General features: G+C 44.1%; 1 protein-coding gene across 2 annotated transcripts in view; it reads left to right on the top strand.

Annotated features, from left to right (window-relative positions):
• Window positions 1-18,035, top strand: part of LOC117362746 (amine oxidase [flavin-containing] A-like) — a 147,449-nt gene extending 129,414 nt beyond the window's left edge. For both annotated transcript variants that reach the window (XM_033949651.1, XM_033949650.1), the window contains exons 12-15: window positions 10,364-10,461; window positions 11,864-11,975; window positions 15,977-16,039; window positions 17,467-18,035. In XM_033949651.1, coding sequence (XP_033805542.1) covers window positions 10,364-10,461; window positions 11,864-11,975; window positions 15,977-16,039; window positions 17,467-17,622 — 429 coding nt within the window. In that variant the 3' untranslated portion in view covers window positions 17,623-18,035. The remainder of the gene's footprint in view (window positions 1-10,363; window positions 10,462-11,863; window positions 11,976-15,976; window positions 16,040-17,466) is intronic.
• Window positions 18,036-19,512: the final 1,477 nt, after the last annotated feature.

The following is a 19,512-nucleotide window of genomic DNA, read 5'->3' on the forward strand; positions in this document are numbered from 1 at the left end:
TAAATCTTTATTGATTTTTAAACTTTGACAGATCATGAAGGGCATAGAGAGAGTAGAGAGGGACAGATTATTCAAACTTTAAAATAATAAAAGAACAAGAGGGCATTCGGAAAAGTTGAAAGGGGACAGATTCAAAACGAATGTTAGGAAGTTGTTCTTTACCCAACGTGTGGTGGACACCTGGAATGCGCTTCCAGAGGGCGTAATAGGGCAGAGTACGGTACTGGGGTTCAAGAAAGGATTGGACAATTTCCTGCTGGAAAAGGGAATAGAGGGGTATAGATAGAGGATTACTGCACAGGTCCTGGACCTGTTGGGCCACTGCGTGAGTGGACTGCTGGGCACGATGGAACTCAGGTCTGACCCAGCGGAGGCATTGCTTATGTTCTTATGGGAGAGGAGGAGATAGTGGATGCTGCGGAAGGGCCATTTGGCCTTTATCTGCCATCATGTTTCTATGTTACTAAAGTTCTGTGACATCACAATGCAGGTTGAAAGAGCCTTAGCCAATAGGAAGAGGAGATGCAAATGTTAAGAGCCTTAGCCAATAGGGAGAGGAGATGCAAAAGAGACTTAGCCAATAGGGAGAGTAGGAGATGGTGTATGCTGTGGATGGGCCATTTGGCCTTTATCTGCCATCATGTTTCAGAACTTTCTACAAAAAAAAAGAATTAATATTTTTCAAACAATGCTTTAATTTAAATATTGATTAAAAACATCACAGTCAATATACCATACAAACTCATAAACACTGGATGCCTGGAATTCTCCAGCAGTGCTCCTAAGTTGAAATAAGCAACCATCACAATGAAGGAGTACTTATCTCTTAAAAGTTCTTATCCAAAATTCTTGTTTCCTGAAGTCATCAGATCATCCTGGGCTCAGCTGCATCTTCCAAAGTGCTCAGTACTCAGTGCTCGCTCACAAAATCGTAAATGAAAAAACCCGCAAATGAAAAAAAAACACAAGTGAAAAAAGTTCATTCAAAAAAGCTCAATTTTAAAAACAGTCATAATCCAAAATCATCAATCCAACGCCTCTTATTCATAAATCCAGGAAGTCAATATAATTCAAAAAACCTCGAAACTTCCTCAACACAGTATGCAGTCTCCTGTAGTTCTTTGACATCATACGTGTTTCCCTTCCAGCTTTTTCAAGAGGGAGATATATGTAACACTTTAGAAAACAGCAGACAGAACTCCACGGCGGCACAGCCATCTCTAAACACTCTCAAAGCATAACCATAAAGTGCTACGACATCACAATGCAGGTGTAAAGAGCCTTAGCCAATAGGAAGAGGAGATGCAAATGTTAAGAGCCTTAGCCAATAGGGAGTGGAGGAAATAGTGAATGCTGCGGATGGGCAGACTGGATGGGCCATTTGGCCTTTATCTGCCATCATGTTTCTATAACCATAAAGCTCTATGACCTCACAATGCAGGTGTAAAGAGCCTTGGCCAATAGGAAAAGGAGATGCAAATGTTAAGAGCCTTAGCCAATAGAGAGAGGAGGAGATAGTGGATGCTGCGGATGGGCAGATTGGATGGACCATTTGGCCTTTATCTGCCATCATGTTTCTATGCTTCCATAACATCACAATTTAAGACTTAATAAAAATAATAAACCTACCAAAAATATGATAAAATACGATCAAGTTTTACCGCATTTCAAGGCAAACACCATTCATTCATGAATAAAAAACAACCAATACAACGCTGATAACATCATGACATCGCAGACTATAAAAAGCTTCCTGAAAACAGTAAGCCTTCTAACACCTACGAAAAGTTTAAAAATAAAAACTTGATGAACAGTGTCTGGAAGGGCGTTCCACAATCGAACTGCGGTTACCACTTCCTCTGTCAATGAGTTCCAGAGCTTAAGTACTTATTATGTGGAAAAAAAATATTCTCGCTCACTTGCTTTAAAAGTGTTTCCATGTAGCTTCATAGAATAGCCCCCTAGGCTTTGTAGTTTTTGATACGGTAAAAACAAGGTGCCATGCGACAGGCAACGGACTATCTTTTGTAGAATTGTGTCTAAGAAGGTAGCTGCCAATTAATTTTTTTTTTCTCCAATCATGAGCTTAAGGTAATAATTGAAACCAATTTACTAATTAAGTTATGTTTCCCCCATGTCATTCTCAGAAACAGCCTATAGACTTTTCTTCCAGGAAATTGTTCAAACCTTTCTTAAAATCAGCAACGTTATCCGCTCGTACCACAACCTTAAAAATCCTCAATAATTTGTAAAAATAAAAAACAAATTTAATTGGGCGATAGGCGTCTATTCAATTCTATAAAACAAAGGCACCTATCGCATGGCGCTTAGCGGTACCTAACGCCTAAGTGGGTGTTTTTATGGGCAGAGCAATGGCTTAGGTGCTGCTAAGCGCCATTCTCCAAAAATTTAGGCACCTGAAATGTAGGCCTACATTTCGGGCGCCTAAAGTTTTCCATAGGCCCCCACTAGCCAATATTCTGTAAACGACGCCTACTTGATACTTGGTCGGCACCGTTTTTCTAGGTTATAAAATCAGCCCCTTAGTGCTTAGTGCTCATATTTTTCAACACTAATTTTGGGGGGGTGTAAGCTCTTCAGAACTGGGACCGTCTATTACATGTGAAGTGTACAGCACTGTGTACGCTTTTCAGTGCTATAGAAATGTTAAATAGTAGTAGCGTTTGGCTGAAATCATATAGACAGGCTGTCTACCTGCCTCCTAATACTTCCATATATTTCTCAGTTCTTAATTCTATTTCTGGAGAGATCGGAGAAAGAATTCCACCCTCAAGTGTAGCTAGATAGTCAAAGCTTTGAGAAGCGTTTCTGCGTCCGCCAAAATAATGGCACGTTGGAAAGGCTTCCCCAATACAGGTGACCGGCCATTTTATTGACATCATTAATTCATTCATTATTAAACATACGTAGGTGGTCCATCTTCCAATCACAGTCCATTTACAAATTGAAGTCACGTGGTTTCCAAATATTACTTTGCTAATCATTTCCTTGGCAACAGTGACTTAACTCCTCCCATGCTATTTGCCACCTCTGTCAGTAGTGAAAGGAAGTGGACAACGTGCCAAGGTCACGCTGACCCTTCGGACATGTTCTCTTCTATTGCAGGGGTGCCCACACTTTTTTGACTCGCGAGCTACTTTTAAAATGATCAAGTCAAAATGATCTACCAACAATAAAATTTTAAAAAAACACAACGCACACTGTACGCATAGAATTGTTAATTATCATTCCTATTCTGGGGTTTTTTCAAAGAGGTCAAAGCAGATGACTCTATGCACTGTCACCTCAGTAACAACCATACAAAAATAGATAAATACCCACCCCCTCCCTTTTTACTAAACCACAATAGCAGTTTTTAGCGCAGGGAGCTGCGCTGAATGCCCAGCGCTGCTCTCGACGCTCATAGGTTCCCTGCGCTAAAAACCACTATTGCGGTTTAGTAAAAGGGGACCATATTGTAAAATATAGACAGCAGATACAAATTCAGATACATTTTGATCACTAAATTTAAAATAAAATCATTTTTCCTACCTTGTCTGATGATTTCATGAGTCTCTGGTTGCACTTTCTTCTTCTGACTGTGCATCCAATCTTTCTTTCAGCCTGTATGCTTCCTTCCTCATTCCCTCCCCCAACTTTTTCTTCCTCTCTCCCTGACCTTTCTTTCTTTCTCTCTTCATGCCCCCTTTCTTTTTTTCTGTTTCTCTTCTTTCCTTCTGTCTCCCTGCCCTTCCCCAAGCCACTGCCGCTGCCATCGGGGAACAGGACCCAAAACGCCACCAATGAATAACAGGCCCCAAAGTCGCCGACGCCGACGCCCCATGCTCTCCCTGCTTCGGGCCGACCAGCATTCCTCTCCCCGACGTCAATTCTGCCGTCGGAGAGGAAGTTCCGCCCAGCCAGGCAGCGATTAGCTGGCCCGAACTTCCTCTCCGACGGCTGAATTGACGTCGGGGAGAGGAAGACTGATCAGCCCGATAGATCGCCAAGGCAAAGTGAGTCATGGGTGATCGACTCACTTTGCCTTGGTGAGCTACCAGTCGATCGTGATCGACCTATTGGGCACCCCTGTTCTATTGCAAATATTCAATGCTGCTATCTATAAGAGCAGTGGCGCCAAATCTATGTATACTGTATAGTACGGTGACAGGATAATTGCGCGCCAGACACCAGCGTGCCGACAATTCGGCGCAAGAAAGAAGCGCGCTGTGGGAAAACTTAGTTTTAAAGAGCTCCGACGGCATAGTGTTCGCGCTGCTGTTGGGGGGGGGGGGTGCAACCCCCCACATTATAGAGAAAATGGAACTTTTCCCGAAAAAATTGGAAAAAGTTCTGTTTTCTCTATAATGGAGGGTTCCAACCCCCCCAACCCCCTCCACAACAGCAGCGCGAACACTATACAGTAAAGTGGGGAGGTTCCCCCCCACACCTCCCGTCGGAGCTCTTTAAAACTAAGTTTTCCCACGGCGCACTTCTTTCTTGCGCCGATTTGTCAGCGCTCGATTGTTGGCGCGTTGGTGTCTCGCACGCGACTGACTATGAACCGTATAGTAGCGATTACTGAAATGATATGAATAGTCAGCCATATTCAGCTACTAAATCGTTCAGCTAAGCTGTTTCATTTAAAACGGAACAGCTAGACATATAGGGCTCCTTTTACGAAGGTGCGCTAGGGGTTTAACGCGAGGTAATAGCGCGCGCTACATCGCCCCGCGTGCTAGACCTTAACGCCAGCGTTGAGCTGGCGTTAGTTCTAGAAGCATAGCGCGCGGTAATTTCCTGCGTGCGCTAAAAAACGCTAGCGCACCTTACTAAAAGGAGCCCATAGACCCAGATTCTATAAACGGCGCTTTAAGATACACGCCGGTAGGCGCCCTACCAGCGCCTAACTTAAGTGGCGAAACCATTTGAAAACAAATGAAAAATTGTTTAAAAACTGAAATTTCGGCACCTAGATCACATTTACAGGGTTGCGTTCGAACCCCTACGGTCGAAATAGGCACGGCTAATGCCGAAAACGACCTAAGGCGCCGCCGTAGATGAGATTCACGTCAAATATAGGTGCTGGACAAGTAGGCCTTGAAAACGGTTCATAGTCAATTCGGCGCATGACACCAGCGCGCCGCGGGAAAACTTAGTTTTAATGAGCTCCGAAGCGGGGTGTGAGTGGGGACCCCCCCCTTTACTGCATAGTGTTCGCGCTGCTGTTGGGTTTGGGGGGTTGGAACACTCCATTATAGAGAACACTCCATTATAGAGAAAACGGAACTTTTTCCGATTTTTTGGGGAAACTTCCGTTTTCTCTATAATGTGGGGGGTTGTGCTGCTGTTGCGCTATAATGTGGGGGTTCGTGCTGCTGTTGGGGTTTGGGGGGTTAGAACACTCCATTATAGAGAAAACGGAACTTTTTCCGATTTTTTCGGGAAACTTCCGTTTTCTCTATAATGTGGGGGGTTGTGCTGCTGTTGCGCTATAATGTGGGGGTTCGTGCTGCTGTTGGGGTTTGGGGGGTTGGAACACTCCATTATAGAAAAAATGGAACTTTTCCCGATTTTTTCGGGAAACTTCCGTTTTCTCTATAATGTGGGGGGTTGTGCTGCTGTTGCGCTATAATGTGGGGGTTCGTGCTGCTGTTGGGGTTTGGGGGGTTGGAACACTCCATTATAGAGAAAACAGAACTTTTTCCGATTTTTTGGGGAAACTTCCGTTTTCTCTATAATGTGGGGGGTTGTGCTGCTGTTGCGCTATAATGTGGGGGTTCGTGCTGCTGTTGGGGTTTGGGGGGTTAGAACACTCCATTATAGAGAAAACGGAACTTTTTCCGATTTTTTCGGGAAACTTCCCTTTTCTCTATAATGTGGGGGGTTGTGCTGCTGTTGCGCTATAATGTGGGGGTTCGTGCTGCTGTTGGGGTTTGGGGGGTTGGAACACTCCATTATAGAAAAAATGGAACTTTTCCCGATTTTTTCGGGAAACTTCCGTTTTCTCTATAATGTGGGGGGTTGTGCTGCTGTTGCGCTATAATGTGGGGGTTCGTGCTGCTGTTGGGGTTTGGGGGGTTGGAACACTCCATTATAGAAAAAATGGAACTTTTCCCGATTTTTTCGGGAAACTTCCGTTTTCTCTATAATGTGGGGGGTTGCACCCTCCCCCAACGGCAAAGTGAACAGTATGCAGTAATGTGGGGGGGGGTTTCCCTCCACACACCCCTGTCGGAGCTCTTTAAAACTAAGTTTTCCCGCGGCGTGCTTGTGCCTTGCGCCGAATTGTCGGCGCGCTGGTGTCCGGCGCACGATTGTCCCGTCACTTTGAAAACCCATCTGTCAACAAGAGGAGGAGTATCTCACTGGTCAAACTGGGATCCTAGTTGGGACCACAACAGAAGAGAGTGTTTCTCTTTGTTGAACGTTATGATGGACTAATAAATGGAGCTTCTTCGGGTTGGATTTAGGGCTCCTTTTACAAAGGTGCGTTAGGGCCTTAATGCGCAGAGTAGCACGCCCTAAATTGCCCCGCGCGCTAGCCGCTACCGCCTCTTGAACAGGCGGTAGTTTTTCGGGTAGCGCGCGCTATACCACGCAATAATTCGGTGCATGCGCATAAAAAAACGCTAGCGAGCCTTTGTAAAAGGAGCCCTTCGACTTCTCACTTGCCTCTTTAGTGCGTGTTTGCTTTGAAGCGCTCCGCTGCCATTTACTTACCTGTGTGGATGAATTTCAGCGTCAAATGGCTCGTAGTTATGGGTGACCTGTTATAGCATAAGGGAGTGAAACTACTCCTTGGGAGCCACTTGGAGACAGTTGGAGCGAGGTGCTCTACTCGAACTTTGAGATCTTCAAATCAAAATCTCTTATTGATTCCGTCTATAAAAGAATTTTATTACACACGCAAAATTCCCTTCCACAACCACTTCATGACGAACAAAACCTTGACAAATTTAAGAAAAACTTAAAAACTTTTTTATTTCGAGATGCATTCTCTTCCACTTAATTTCTATCCTCTTAAATTCTTTTCTATCTAATTTTGCTCTTTTATAAACATTCAATATATCTTATCCCCATCCAACATGTTTTTTTTCCTAACCCCTCTTTCTCCTTTTCCTACTTACAATGTAACTTTACCCATCCATTCCCTCTCTCCTCACTGTCAAGTCTGTCTTGTTATTGTTTTTAATGTTCACTATACATTATTTAATTTATTTAATACTTTTTTTTTTTTTTTTTTTTTTCAATTGTTTCTACTCTTATCTGTCAATTTTTTAAATCTAATGTAAACTGTCCAGATATTTGCTTGATGGTCGGTATATTAAAATCTAAAATCTAATAAACTTGTTAGTGAGTGGTTTCCCCTTTGATTTATGTCTGTATATAATATAATATAATAATAACAGTTTATATACTGCAATACCGTATAATGATATTGTAAAAATTTTCTTCTAACGGTAACATAAGAACATAAGCATCGCCTCTGCCGAGTCAGACCATAGGTCCATCGTGCTCAGCAGTCCGCACTCGCGGCGGCCCCCCAGGTCCATGACCTGTAGTGTTCTTTCACTTAAGACATTTTATCCTTTATAGTACCCCTCTAGCTATACCCCTCAATCCCCTTTTCCTTTTAGGAACATGTCCAACCCCTTTTTGAAACCCAAAATCGTACTCTGCTCTACCACCTCCCCCGGAAGCGCATTCCAGGTATCCACCACCCGCTGGCTGAAGAACTTCCTAGCATTTGTTCTGAATCTGTCTCTCCCTTCAGTTTTCTTGCGTGCCCTCTTGTTTTTGTTTCCCCCCGCCAGTCTGAAGAATCTGCCCCTCTCCACCTTCTCTATACCTTTCATGATCTTGTAAGTTTCTATCATGTCCCCTCTAAGTCTCCGTTTTTCCAGAGAAAAGAGCCCCAGTTTCTCCAGCCTCTGGGGCTCTTTTCTCTGTATCTTCAGGCCCAATGGATAAACATTTGACATCTATGGAGGTTAATACTAAACAGACTAATTTTCAAGAGCCTCACTTAGCTCTCCTGAAAGAACTCTTCCTCTCCCTCCTTTAAATCCTGTTCAACTGGCACCCGAAGTTGGTACTAGTGCTTCTAAGGAAGCCTCAGCGCCCCAGACTGCCCATGTAGTATCCTATGAAAAAATGCCTCAAATCATACCAATGGTTGAGGATCTGGAAGGCTCTGAAGAAAATAAACAGGAAGTGACTCTAAAAGACTTGTGGCAAATTAATATTAGGATGGAGAAAATGTTGAAATTAGTCATGACTCAGTCTCAGGATTTTTCAAAGGAGGTGGTAGGAAAACTAGTGAATGTTGATTCTAATATTAAAGTTTTGGATGAACGCACAATTAAGATAGAGAAGCAAGTTTCTAACCTACAAGCATCTTCCATGTCGGCAATAAAGAATTCAACATTCTATACATGTTAAACTAGAAATAATGGAAAATGCTACAAGGGCAAGAAACTTGCGACTGATTAATTTTCCTGAAACACGTTTGATCTCTCCTGAGATTCTTTTTCGTAAGTATCTCGGAGAGGTTTTGGGGTTAACTAACTCTGAATCAGTACCTATTTCTACACTCTATTATATACCTAAGAGAAAAAAAATTACAGTGGAACAAAGACTAGACCAATTGGCTTCTATTGATATGAATTTGACGGAATTTCTTGAAGACTCACAAGATACAATACAAACCAGGTCTACCCTCTTAGTTTCATGTACAAATGAGAGTGATAAGGTACTGATAATGAAACTATATTTTAAAAATAAACAGGCAATATTTTGTGGGGCTAGAATCCAAATATTTCCAGATGTGGCAAGAGTAACCCAACAGACGAAAAGCTTTTTTAGCTTCGAAATCTAAGGTAGTGGAATCCGGTGCCACATTTTTTCTGAAATTTCCGTGTAAGTGTTTGATAACTTTTCAGGATAAGGATTACGTATTTTTTGATCCTATTCAATTAGAGTATTTTCTTGAACATTCTTAGTAACCCCCCGTTTTTGTAAGTTGGGGTAGAATTTTCCTTTCTTGGTTATGATAATTTCAATGAAAATAGGAGTTTAAATAGTTAAATGCCTCTATAAAATTAAGGGTGTTATCCCTTATTGATTACTAAATTTTATGTTATTATGTAATATAATTCTTTCTCCTCAATGATGTGGGCTTGATGGGATTTCTGATTTTCTATGACTAATTTAAGTTGTATTAAGAAATAATATTTCTATATTTTTTGTGTAAATTCCCATATCCTGTATACTTGTTTGGATACATTAATAAATTTCAATTAAAAAAAAAAAAAGGGAGTGAAACTAAGAGGGTCATTTCATAAATAATGCACACTAATTTTTTTAATTTACATGTTTTATTTTATTTTTTTCAAGTATTTCTTTACGATCTTTCAATATAGTCTCCCTGTCTTTGCAATGACTGAGTCCCAATGTCCCAAGACACCGTTTTTACTCAGTTGCCAAACGGCTCGGGTACCAGCAGAAGAAAGCTCTTCCAGAGATGCAAAACGATGTCCACGCATAGGTTGTTTCAACTTTGGAAAAAAGGTCAAAGTCTGCTGGATTCATGTCTGGACTGCAAGGAGCAGGAGGTAACACCTCCCAGCTGTATGCGTGTAGTTTTTCAATGATGACATTCCCTATGTTCGGGCGAGCGTTGTCGGGAAGAATGAGTGGCCCAGCCAAGAGCAACTGAAGTTGAGTTTAGTGCATTTTTCTGTGCATTTTTTTGCAAAAAAATCACAATAATACACTGCTGTGACACTTCTTCCACATGGAACTTTGTCTGTGATTATGATGCCTTCATGATCATAAGCACAAATCATCATTTTTTTGAGTTTTGATTGAGCTCGTCAAAATTGTTTTGATCATGGGGAAAATGGAGCTTTCCACTCATCATTGAAAAACTACACGAATACGGCTGGGAGGTGTTACCTCCTGCTCCCTACAGTCCAGACATGAGTCCACCAGACTTCGACCTTGTTCCAAAGTTGAAACAACCTATGCGTGGACATCGTTTTGCATCTCTGGAAGAGCTTTCTGCCGCCGGTACCCAAGATATTCAGCAACGGAACAAAAACGGTGTCTTGGATGGAATAATGAAGCTTCCCGGACGTTGGAACTCGGTCATTGCAAAGCAGAGAGACTATATTGAAGGATTGTAAAGAAATACTTGAAAAAAAAAAAAAATAAAACATGTAAATTAAAAAAACAAATAGTGTGCATTATTTATGAAATGACCCTCGTATAAATGCTTTTAAATATCCACCCCTCTGTTATTTTTGGAGCATGGGTTGGGGGCAATTTATTACTGAGCTCTGCGATTTGTGTCTTGCAGCCGGTGCATTACGAGGAGAAGAACTGGTGTGAGGAACAGTATTCGGGCGGGTGCTACACAGCGTACTTCCCACCGGGGATCATGACCCAGTATGGACGGTATGACAACATTAAAGAATTCTTGCCAACGAACCAGCCAAATCTTTCGATGACTTGGAGAACATAGTAACGCAGTAAATGACGGCAGGTTAAAAACCCGTAGGGTCCATCCACTCTGCTCAACGAGGCAGCCAGACTGGTATCTGCTGCTTCATGCCAGCTTTACCCGTTAATGACCTGTATTATTATGAATAATCCTAATTATGGCTACACTATTAGAGGAACTCCCCCTACCCCTATGTGTTCTGCCTGTCTGTCCAAACTAGATTGTAAGCTCTTCAGAGCAGGGACCTTCTATTACATGTCAAGTGTACAGCACTGTGTACGCTTTTCAGTGCTATAGAAATGTTAAATAGTAGTAGCGTTTGGCTGAAATAATCATATAGACAGGCTGTCTACCTGCCTCCTAATACTTCCATATATTTCTCAGTTCTTAATTCTATTTCTGGAGAGATCGGAGAAAGAATTCCACCCTCAAGGGCTGTGGTCCTGGGGCGGCTGCTTGCCTCCAATCACCCCCTCCCCCTCCGATTGCCTCCTCCTCCTCCTCCTCCTTGCCCTGATCCAAGTCCCAGGGCCAGTTCTGGTTGATGTGGGCTGCCTCCGAGCAATTCTCTAGGGGACGGGGGCAAAAAATCATGAAAAGTTGAAACCGTGAATAGGGAGGGAGAAGTGTACCGCCCTTTTGTACTTTTACAATCGCACTGAAAGCGGTTTACATACAAGTACTTCAAGCATTTTTCCCTGTCTGTCCTGGTGGGCTCACAATCTATCTATGGGGGGATTAAGTGACTTGCCCAGGGTCACAGGGATTGAACCCACCACCTCAGGGTGCTGAGGCTGTAGCTTTAACCACTGAGCCACTCTAGAAATCAAAATGTACCAAATGTGAGCCAAGTCTAGGCCAATGAAGCCATTGTGACATCACTGATGAGGTTGGCTCTTATTGGTGGAATGAGGCATTGTGACATCACAATAGCAGGTCTGGTTATCAGAGGCTGAAACTCTTCACACTATTTATTTATTCAACTTTCTATACCGTTATCCCAGGGTTGAGAAGGATTTACATGGATTTATTCAAGTATTCAAGCATTTTTCCCTGTCTGTCCCAGTGGGCTCATAATCTCTCTAATGTACCTGGGGCAATGGGGGGATTAAGTGACTTGCCCAGGGTCACAAGGAGCAGCGTAGGGTTTGAACCCACCACCTCAGGGTGCCGAGGCTGTAGCTTTAACCACTGCACCACACACGGGAACTGGTACCCTCTACCACAAAGCAGCGTTTTCGTCCTGCCATCCATGTCAGATATTTTGAGAAACACCTGCGCTCTAGAAAAAAGGAAGAGGTCAGGTTTAGGCCGTTGAGGCTCTCCATAACATAATGTTTCAAATTTGCATTAAAGGGTCATCCGCAAACCAGTGGGCAGGATCTACTTTGCTGGAACAGAGACGGCAACGCAGTGGAGCGGATACATGGAAGGAGCTGTTCAGGCTGGCGAGAGAGCAGCCAGAGAGGTATGGAGAGGGGTGAAGATGGCGGTGTGAGAGGCGGGTGGTTTAGACAGTCTTCAGAAAACACGACGTTCACTGGGCGATGATTTTCAGGTTGCTGTGTAGATCATGTTAGAACCCAATTCTGTGCTGAGGAAGAGATGTTGATGTATCAAAACGGAGATACCGAGAACTCTAGAGATTTGAACCACAGGAGCATTAAAGTCAGTGGAGTAGTAAGGGTAGGAGGTGCCCGGGCTGGTGAGGCCCTCCCGCACCCTCCTCTCCACGCTCCCGCTCCTTCCCACCCCCACAATCGCATTCTCCCTCCCCCCACGCACCTCTAAATCGAGTGGCTTTTCTCCAGCATTCTCCTTGCGCCAGCGTTGGATTTCCCTCTGACATCACTTCCTGGCCCCGTGACCCGGAAGCGATTCAGAGAGAAACCAGGCCAGCGCGAGCAACAGGCAAAGATCTACTGAGGTACGGGGTGGGGGGGTGGGATGGCGTAAGTGTGGTGGGGCGGAGAGGTGCAGGGCGGTCAGCCCTCCTCCCCTTACTACGCCTCTGATTAAAGGGTATTGTGTGGCTGGAGGGAAATTGCTGGGCTTAGCTAGGACAAATAACCATGGGGTCAGTATTCAAATGAGTTTAACCTGGAGAGACTGCTGCCCGGCATGACCTGTCACATGTGCGCAGGGCAAACGCGTGCCGACAATTGCGCACACGACATATGTGCTCTGAATGGGAGGTCCGCACTGACATGATACTTTTTGTCTTTTTGAGGGTTACAAAGTAACCCTCTTTTTTGAGGGGTGTGGGGGGGGACCTCTCCCCTACTACACTTAAAAATTCACTTCCTATCTAGTGATAGGGTTGGGTATCTGGAAGGCCTTGATTTGCTGAGACTCCTCAGGCCCCGTCCCTTGGGAGGGGCTTGAGGCACAAGCCCCTCCCAAGGGACGGGGCCTGAGGAGTCTCAGCAAATCAGGGCCTTCCTGATATCCTTCACACGCCACAATTGTGCCGCATGCACTTGTCCGTGCACGCAAGTGTCGGGGCGCATTTGTCGGAGCAGAATTGTCCTGCGCGGATTTGTCGGTGTACCGCTGCCCCGGGTAGCTCGAGTGAGCCGGATGACCAACCGGGTGACGCCAACCGGCCATTCCCTAGTCAGCTTGGTTAAGGGTAATCTTAGGGCAGGACTTTGGCAGAGCCGTAACTTGGTTAGTTAGTGCTGTGCGTTTGGTTTTTGGACTGAAAGGATCCGATCACGTGACGCAGTATTACCATAAACTGCACTGGTCGCCAGTAGAGGCAAGGACGATTTTTAAGTTCGGCTGTATCTGTTTCAAGGCTCTCAGTGGGTTGTTACCCAGTTATCTCATGGATCATTTTATATTTGCCAATTGAAAACATCTACGTGATCTTCGGCTCTTTGATTTGCCTTCGGTAAAAGGATGTGCGTATAACGCTTCTTTAAATAAGATCTTAATGTATCAGGCAGCATTACGGGAGAAACAAATTAGTATGTATCTTTCTTTTAGAAAATTTATGAAGACTGGCCTAGTTGGTAAATATTTTAATTAATTAATTGTGTTTATACTGTGTAACCGTGTAACCTTGCACAGAACCGCAAGGTAGCTGCGGTATATAAGAAATTTTTTCAGTGTTCCCGCTAAGCTGCGCTGGCCTGCGCTGGCGCACAAAATATTACATCGCAGTGCACAAGTTTCTCTTCACAGCGCACACACGCGTCGCAAAGGTAAGGGGAGGTAAGGTAAGGGGACGCATTGGGGGGATTGCACTTCCCCACAATTGCCATGCTTCGGTTCCTCTTCTTCCTTCCTTCCTACCCCCCCCCCCCCCCGCGGGACCCTGCGGCACCATCAACTCTTACTCCCTCTAATGTCGGCCCTGCAGCTCCAGACTTCCTCGCACCTTCTCCCCTCCCCCTTTGGATCGCTATTATTTTAAATGTTATAGCCGCGGAGCTGTATCCATCAGTGGAGATGTCTAACCTCGGCCTGCCCCGGAACTCTTACTGCAACAGTGACTTCCTGTTCCTGCCTAGACGGGCGGCTGCTGCAGTAAGAGTTCCGGGGCAGGCCGAGGTTAGACATCTCCACTGATGGATACAGCTCCGCGGCTATAACATTTAAAATAATAGCGATCCAAAGGGGGAGGGGAGAAGGTGCGAGGAAGTCTGGAGCTGCAGGGCCGACATTAGAGGGAGTAAGAGTTGATGGTGCCGCAGGGTCCCGCGGGGGGGGGGGAGGAAGGAAGGAAGAAGAGGAACCGAAGCATGGCAATTGTGGGGAAGTGCAGAGCTGCAGGGAAGAGTGTTGCGGTACCCAGCTGGAGGGAGAAGGAAGATGAGGGAGGGAATTAAAGGAGATGCCAGGGCTTGGAGCGTAGGAGGAAGGTATGCCAGTCTAAGGGAAAAGGAAGGGGGAGATGTGAGAGCATGGAGGGGGAGCGAAAGATGGAAGAAAAGGAAAGGAGAGAGATGCCAGAGAATCAGGGAAGGGGAGATACCAGACTATGAGGAGAGGTGTGGGAGAGGGAAGGCGAGGAGAGAGATACCAGACCAATGGGGTGAAAGGAGAGATGGAAGGGGGAGGCATACAGTTTCTGGAAGGGGCATAGAAGGAGAGAAGATGCCATATAGGGGAAGAGAGACGGCAGACAGTGGATGGAAGGAAGAGAGTTACAAGAAGATGAGGAAAGGAGAAACCACAGAAGACAAAGGTAGAAAAAAATGTCTATTTATTTATTGCTTTAGGAGACATGTGTCACTGTTTCTGTGAAGCATTGTATGCAGAGTCCAGCTTCTTGCTGGTTCAATTTAACCTTTGTCTATGTATTTTTATTTTATCCCCCCTTTTACAAAACTGTGAAGCGTTTTTAGCACCAGCCTTGGTGGTAGCAGCTCTGATGCTCAGAATTTTATGAGCATCAGAGCTGTTACCTCCGTAGCTAAAATCCACACTACAGTTTTGTAAAAGAGGGAGGGGTTAGTTTGTGATTACATATTCCTTACTAGGCGAAGGTGTTTTCTGTGTTCTGTGTGTTCGAAAGACATGGTTTTCTGTTAGGATTGACAGTGTAGGATTGATCTGTGCTGGTCTGGCTTGTTTAGTTTTACAATGGGTGTATTGATGTACTGTTCACTGCAATATGTAAGATGCTGCCTTTTCCTAGGTACTCATGTGTGACATGTGGCTTGTTACTAAAAATCACGTTTTTCGTACAGATGGGGGGGGGGGGGGTGCCAAAAAATGATGGGCCCCGGGTGTTACATATGCTAGGTACACCACTGCATTATGTAAAGATACCAGAAAGCTGGCGAAGCAAAAACTTTAAGTAAATTGTTATTCTTCTAAGTTTTGAGTATTTAACCCTCCCACAATCTCATGGGCACTCGTTTCAAGTTTCAAGTTTATTGAGATTTTGATTTAAACGCAATATCAAATATTTTCAATGTGTATAACAAAAATAAATTTTGGGAAATAAATAAAACCATTTGAACAATAAACATACAAACATATCCATAGATGATTAAAATTACATAAGGAGTACAAGGATAAACTACATTTGTTTAAAAATGCGTCCTCTGCGCCTGCTCATAAATTTGTGGAGTATGTAATTTGTCGCTCATGCATATTTTTTTTTGCACACACCTCATCAATCCTTAGAGGGAACACTGGACTCGTATATTCAGTCTGCTGACTAAGTAAGCCTGCCTTTATGTACCCAATTAACCAGGCATCGGACTGAATATTGGCTGGTGCCTGGTTAAGCCACTCATGCCCCGGCATTGAATACCCAGGGTTAGTTCTTACCACTGCGGGTTGAATGTTATCCCGTAGACTGCAGAAGTTTTAACTCTTCCTTTTGACCAACCCAACTTCCTCAGCTCGCTCACTGCTTCCTCCCTCCTCAAAGATTCTTTCCTCCAACATATTTCCGTGGAAATTTATGGTATCGATCGGCCAAAGTTCACTGTTCTTGTGTAATTCCAGATACTGTGTGCTATGGGGAAGATCTCAGAGGAGGACATCTGGATGCCAGAGCCGGAGTCTGTGGTAGGCTTCATCGCATTTCTTTACTCTGAACGGACTGGAAGAAAACCCCCCTTGGAGAACCCAAGAGAATAGTCAGAGTCTCTCCTCTTCAGACAGATTTTATTGCACTGTCTGTAGGTTATTCTTCATGGAGGAGAAACAAACTTCAGGTTAGGGAGAATAGGATGGTGTGAGCCATTACTGGAGCCAGAATGAGGCAATATCTTGGGGCTTTGAAACTTCACTTCTCAATATGCCAAGCTCAGGGGGAAGAGTGACTAGGGTTGCCAGATTTCCCCTTTAAAAAAAACAGAGGACACCTAACCCCACCCTGTTCTGCTTCAGCCCCGCTCCATCCCACCTCCAGCTCTGCCCTGTACTGCCCCCCTAGCCCCGCCCCCAGCTACTTTGTCTACCATCAGGGCCTTAAGCCTCCTTCCTGGTGCATCCTGGGATGCACCGGACATGGCCTAAGACTCCGATTGGCCCAGATACCAAAGGCCTTTGGGTTCGGGGAGTCCTGCCAGCTCAGCTGATCCGGATTTCTCATGCCACAATCAGCTGATGGAAAAGGATCCCTTGGCAAAGATAGACAGCTGAGCCGCCTATCTTTGTGATCAGGAAGGCGCGATTGTCTAACCGTTGCCTGTTGATATGGGCACCAGTTAGAGAATCAAGGGGGGGAGGGGTTAAGATATTTGTCCTTTGAGTTAGGCACAATTCTGCATAGAAAGCCGGTCTGCGATTCTCAGCCGTTTCTTAGGTGGACGCCAAGACCGGAATCCTCTACAAAATCAGGCCCTCAGTGGGACTATTCAGTCCACTATCCAAACAACGGCAAAAAAGGGATGTCCTAAATTATCCAGGGAGTGGATTGGAATATTGCCACTCTCCGGATAAGTTCCTGCGCTGTCTGCATTATCCTTTTATTCAACACTAACCACTGTTCAGATAGCACACCTGGATAGTTTTGCTCACAGTGGCTGATATCTAATCTAATCTTAAGGCTTGGCTTTATATACTGAGTCATCATTCTAAGAAAGCTCAACTCAGTTTACAATAATTAACTGAACAAATAAAAACCGTAAAAAATAAGACTTACACTTCGTGAAATTAATTTTCAAAGTGTTTAGCAAATAAAGTAGTTTGTAAAGATTTGCAAAAAAAAAAATTGAAATGAGCCGGAACTCCTTAAAAGAAATGGAAGATCATTCCAAAGTTGAGAAAGAAATATAAAAGAAAATGCTTGAGTACCTGAATAAATGAATGTACTGAGCTCCCTTGGGAGAACGGTAGAGAAAACAGAATAATTTTTTTTTTTTTTTTAATGATGACCGCCGTTGCTGACTATTGAATAAAACACTGGGGAAGTAGGATTAGAGGGGGGGAGGGGTTATATTCCTACTGCCTCCCCAAGTACTAATGTTGTATATTTTTCCTCCTCCTAGGATGTCCCCACCTTGCCAATTACAAGAACATTTTGGGAGAGGAACTTACCATCTGTGCAGGGAATATTAAGGCTATTGGAGCTTTCTGTTTTCTGCACCTCGGCAGCCGCTCTGGGGCTCATGGCTTATAAGAAGGGATTGCTCCTTCGGAATTGACAGGCACCCCACCGAGAAGCCTTTGTGGGGGGGGGGGGGAATTACAGCCTAGGCTGTGACCTTGGGGTTTTGATCCCTTCCTCCCACCTCAGCTGCCAAAACGTAATCATCTGACTTGATATGGGCGGAGTGTTTGCAAATCCATTTTTGCTCAGTGTGGAATAAAAACATACAAAGGCTCAAATGAAACACACAAAAAGATCCAAGTGATAACTGATAGCTTGCATTTTTCTTCCCATTGGAGTCGTTGTCCGTATATCTATGTCGATGGGGTTGCTTTTCGAAGGAAACTACACGGTAGATTGCTACTGAACACTAGAGAAAAGAGATTTCACGCTGGCCTGTGGTTTTCTGAATTTTAACGTAACACTCCATAAAATAAATCAATTTTGCACTATTGTCGTTTTACTACACAGGCTTCTGTCTTTTCTTTCCTGTCTTTCCGCTGGTCTATTGGTTCTTGATCCCATGAGCAAAGTTGCACAGCAAAAGCTGCTTAGATGGGTAAAATGGCTATTTGTAATTGGCTCCTCTTCATACAGGGAAAAGTACGTGTGTTGTTCCACAAGGAGGCGCTGTTTGAGTCAATGCAAGTCAATCTGAGAGAATGAGATCCTACTCTACTCGTATCTTGGTGTATGAGTGAGGTTCATGTGCAAGCTAAACTCAGTCTTGACACTTTTCGTTTCAATGATATGAAACGAAATGAAACGTGCCAAGAAAAGTGTGGAATAACTCGTAAGTCTCGTGGCTCCACATTATTCTCTTCTTGGTTGGGCCGAGATCTTTTCAGCAACCCCTCCTCGTATTGTGATGTCACAATGCCTCATTCCACCTATGCCTAAGAGCCAACCTCATCAGTGGTGTCGCAGTGGCTTGGTTTCCCTCTACTTGTGCCCATTTACTTGATGCTTTCGCCTCATTGAAACGAAAAAGAGTCAAGAAAAGTATGGAATAACTTGTTTCATGGCTCCACATCATTCTCTTCCTGGTTGGGCTGAGAATATTTCAACAGCCCCTCACACATGATTGAACTTACAATGGCTTGCGGTATAAGAGATCTCTTGACCTGTTCAACGAAATTGTAAATACCTATGATGTCCTCCATTTGAATGTATCAATAGATACGAGGGTCATTTCACAAATAATGCATACTAATTTTTTTAATTTACTTGGGTTTTTTTTCAAGTATTTCTTTACAATCCTTCAAAATAGTCTCCCTACTTTGCAATGACTGAGTCCTAATGTCTGGGAAGCTTCATTATTCCATCCAAGACACCGTTTTGTTCAGTTGCCAAATGGCTCGGGTACTGGCGGAAGAAAGCTTTTCCAGAGATGCAAAATGATGTCCACGCATAGGTTGTTTCAACTTTGGAAAAAGGTTGAAGTCTGGTGGACTCATCTCTAGACTGTAGGGAGCATGAGGTAACACCTCCCAGCCGTATTTGCGTAGTTTTTCAATGACGAGTTGAAGGGCTCCATCTTCCCCATGACCCAAAAAATTTTAATGAGCTCAATCAAAAATCAAACAAATGATGATTTTTGCTTATGATCATGAAGGCATCATCATCACAAAGTTCCATGTGGAAAAAGTGTATTATCGTGATTTTTTTGCAAAAAAAATGCACAAAACCCAACCTCAGTTGCTATTGTCTGGGCCACTCATTCTTCACGACAACACTCGCCCGCACATAGGAAATGTCATTCAAAAACTACACGAATACAGCTGGGAGGTGTTACCTCGTGCTCCCTACAGTCCGGACATGAGTCCACCAGACTTCGACCGTTTTCCAAAGTTGAAACAACGTATGCATGGACATCGTTTTGCATCTCTGGAAGAGCTTTCTTCCGCCGGTACTTGAGCCATTTGGCAACTGAAAGAAAACGGTG

Source organism: Geotrypetes seraphini, chromosome 6, assembly GCF_902459505.1.
Source record: "Geotrypetes seraphini chromosome 6, aGeoSer1.1, whole genome shotgun sequence".
In the NCBI taxonomy this organism is placed as follows: Eukaryota; Metazoa; Chordata; class Amphibia; order Gymnophiona; family Dermophiidae; genus Geotrypetes; species Geotrypetes seraphini.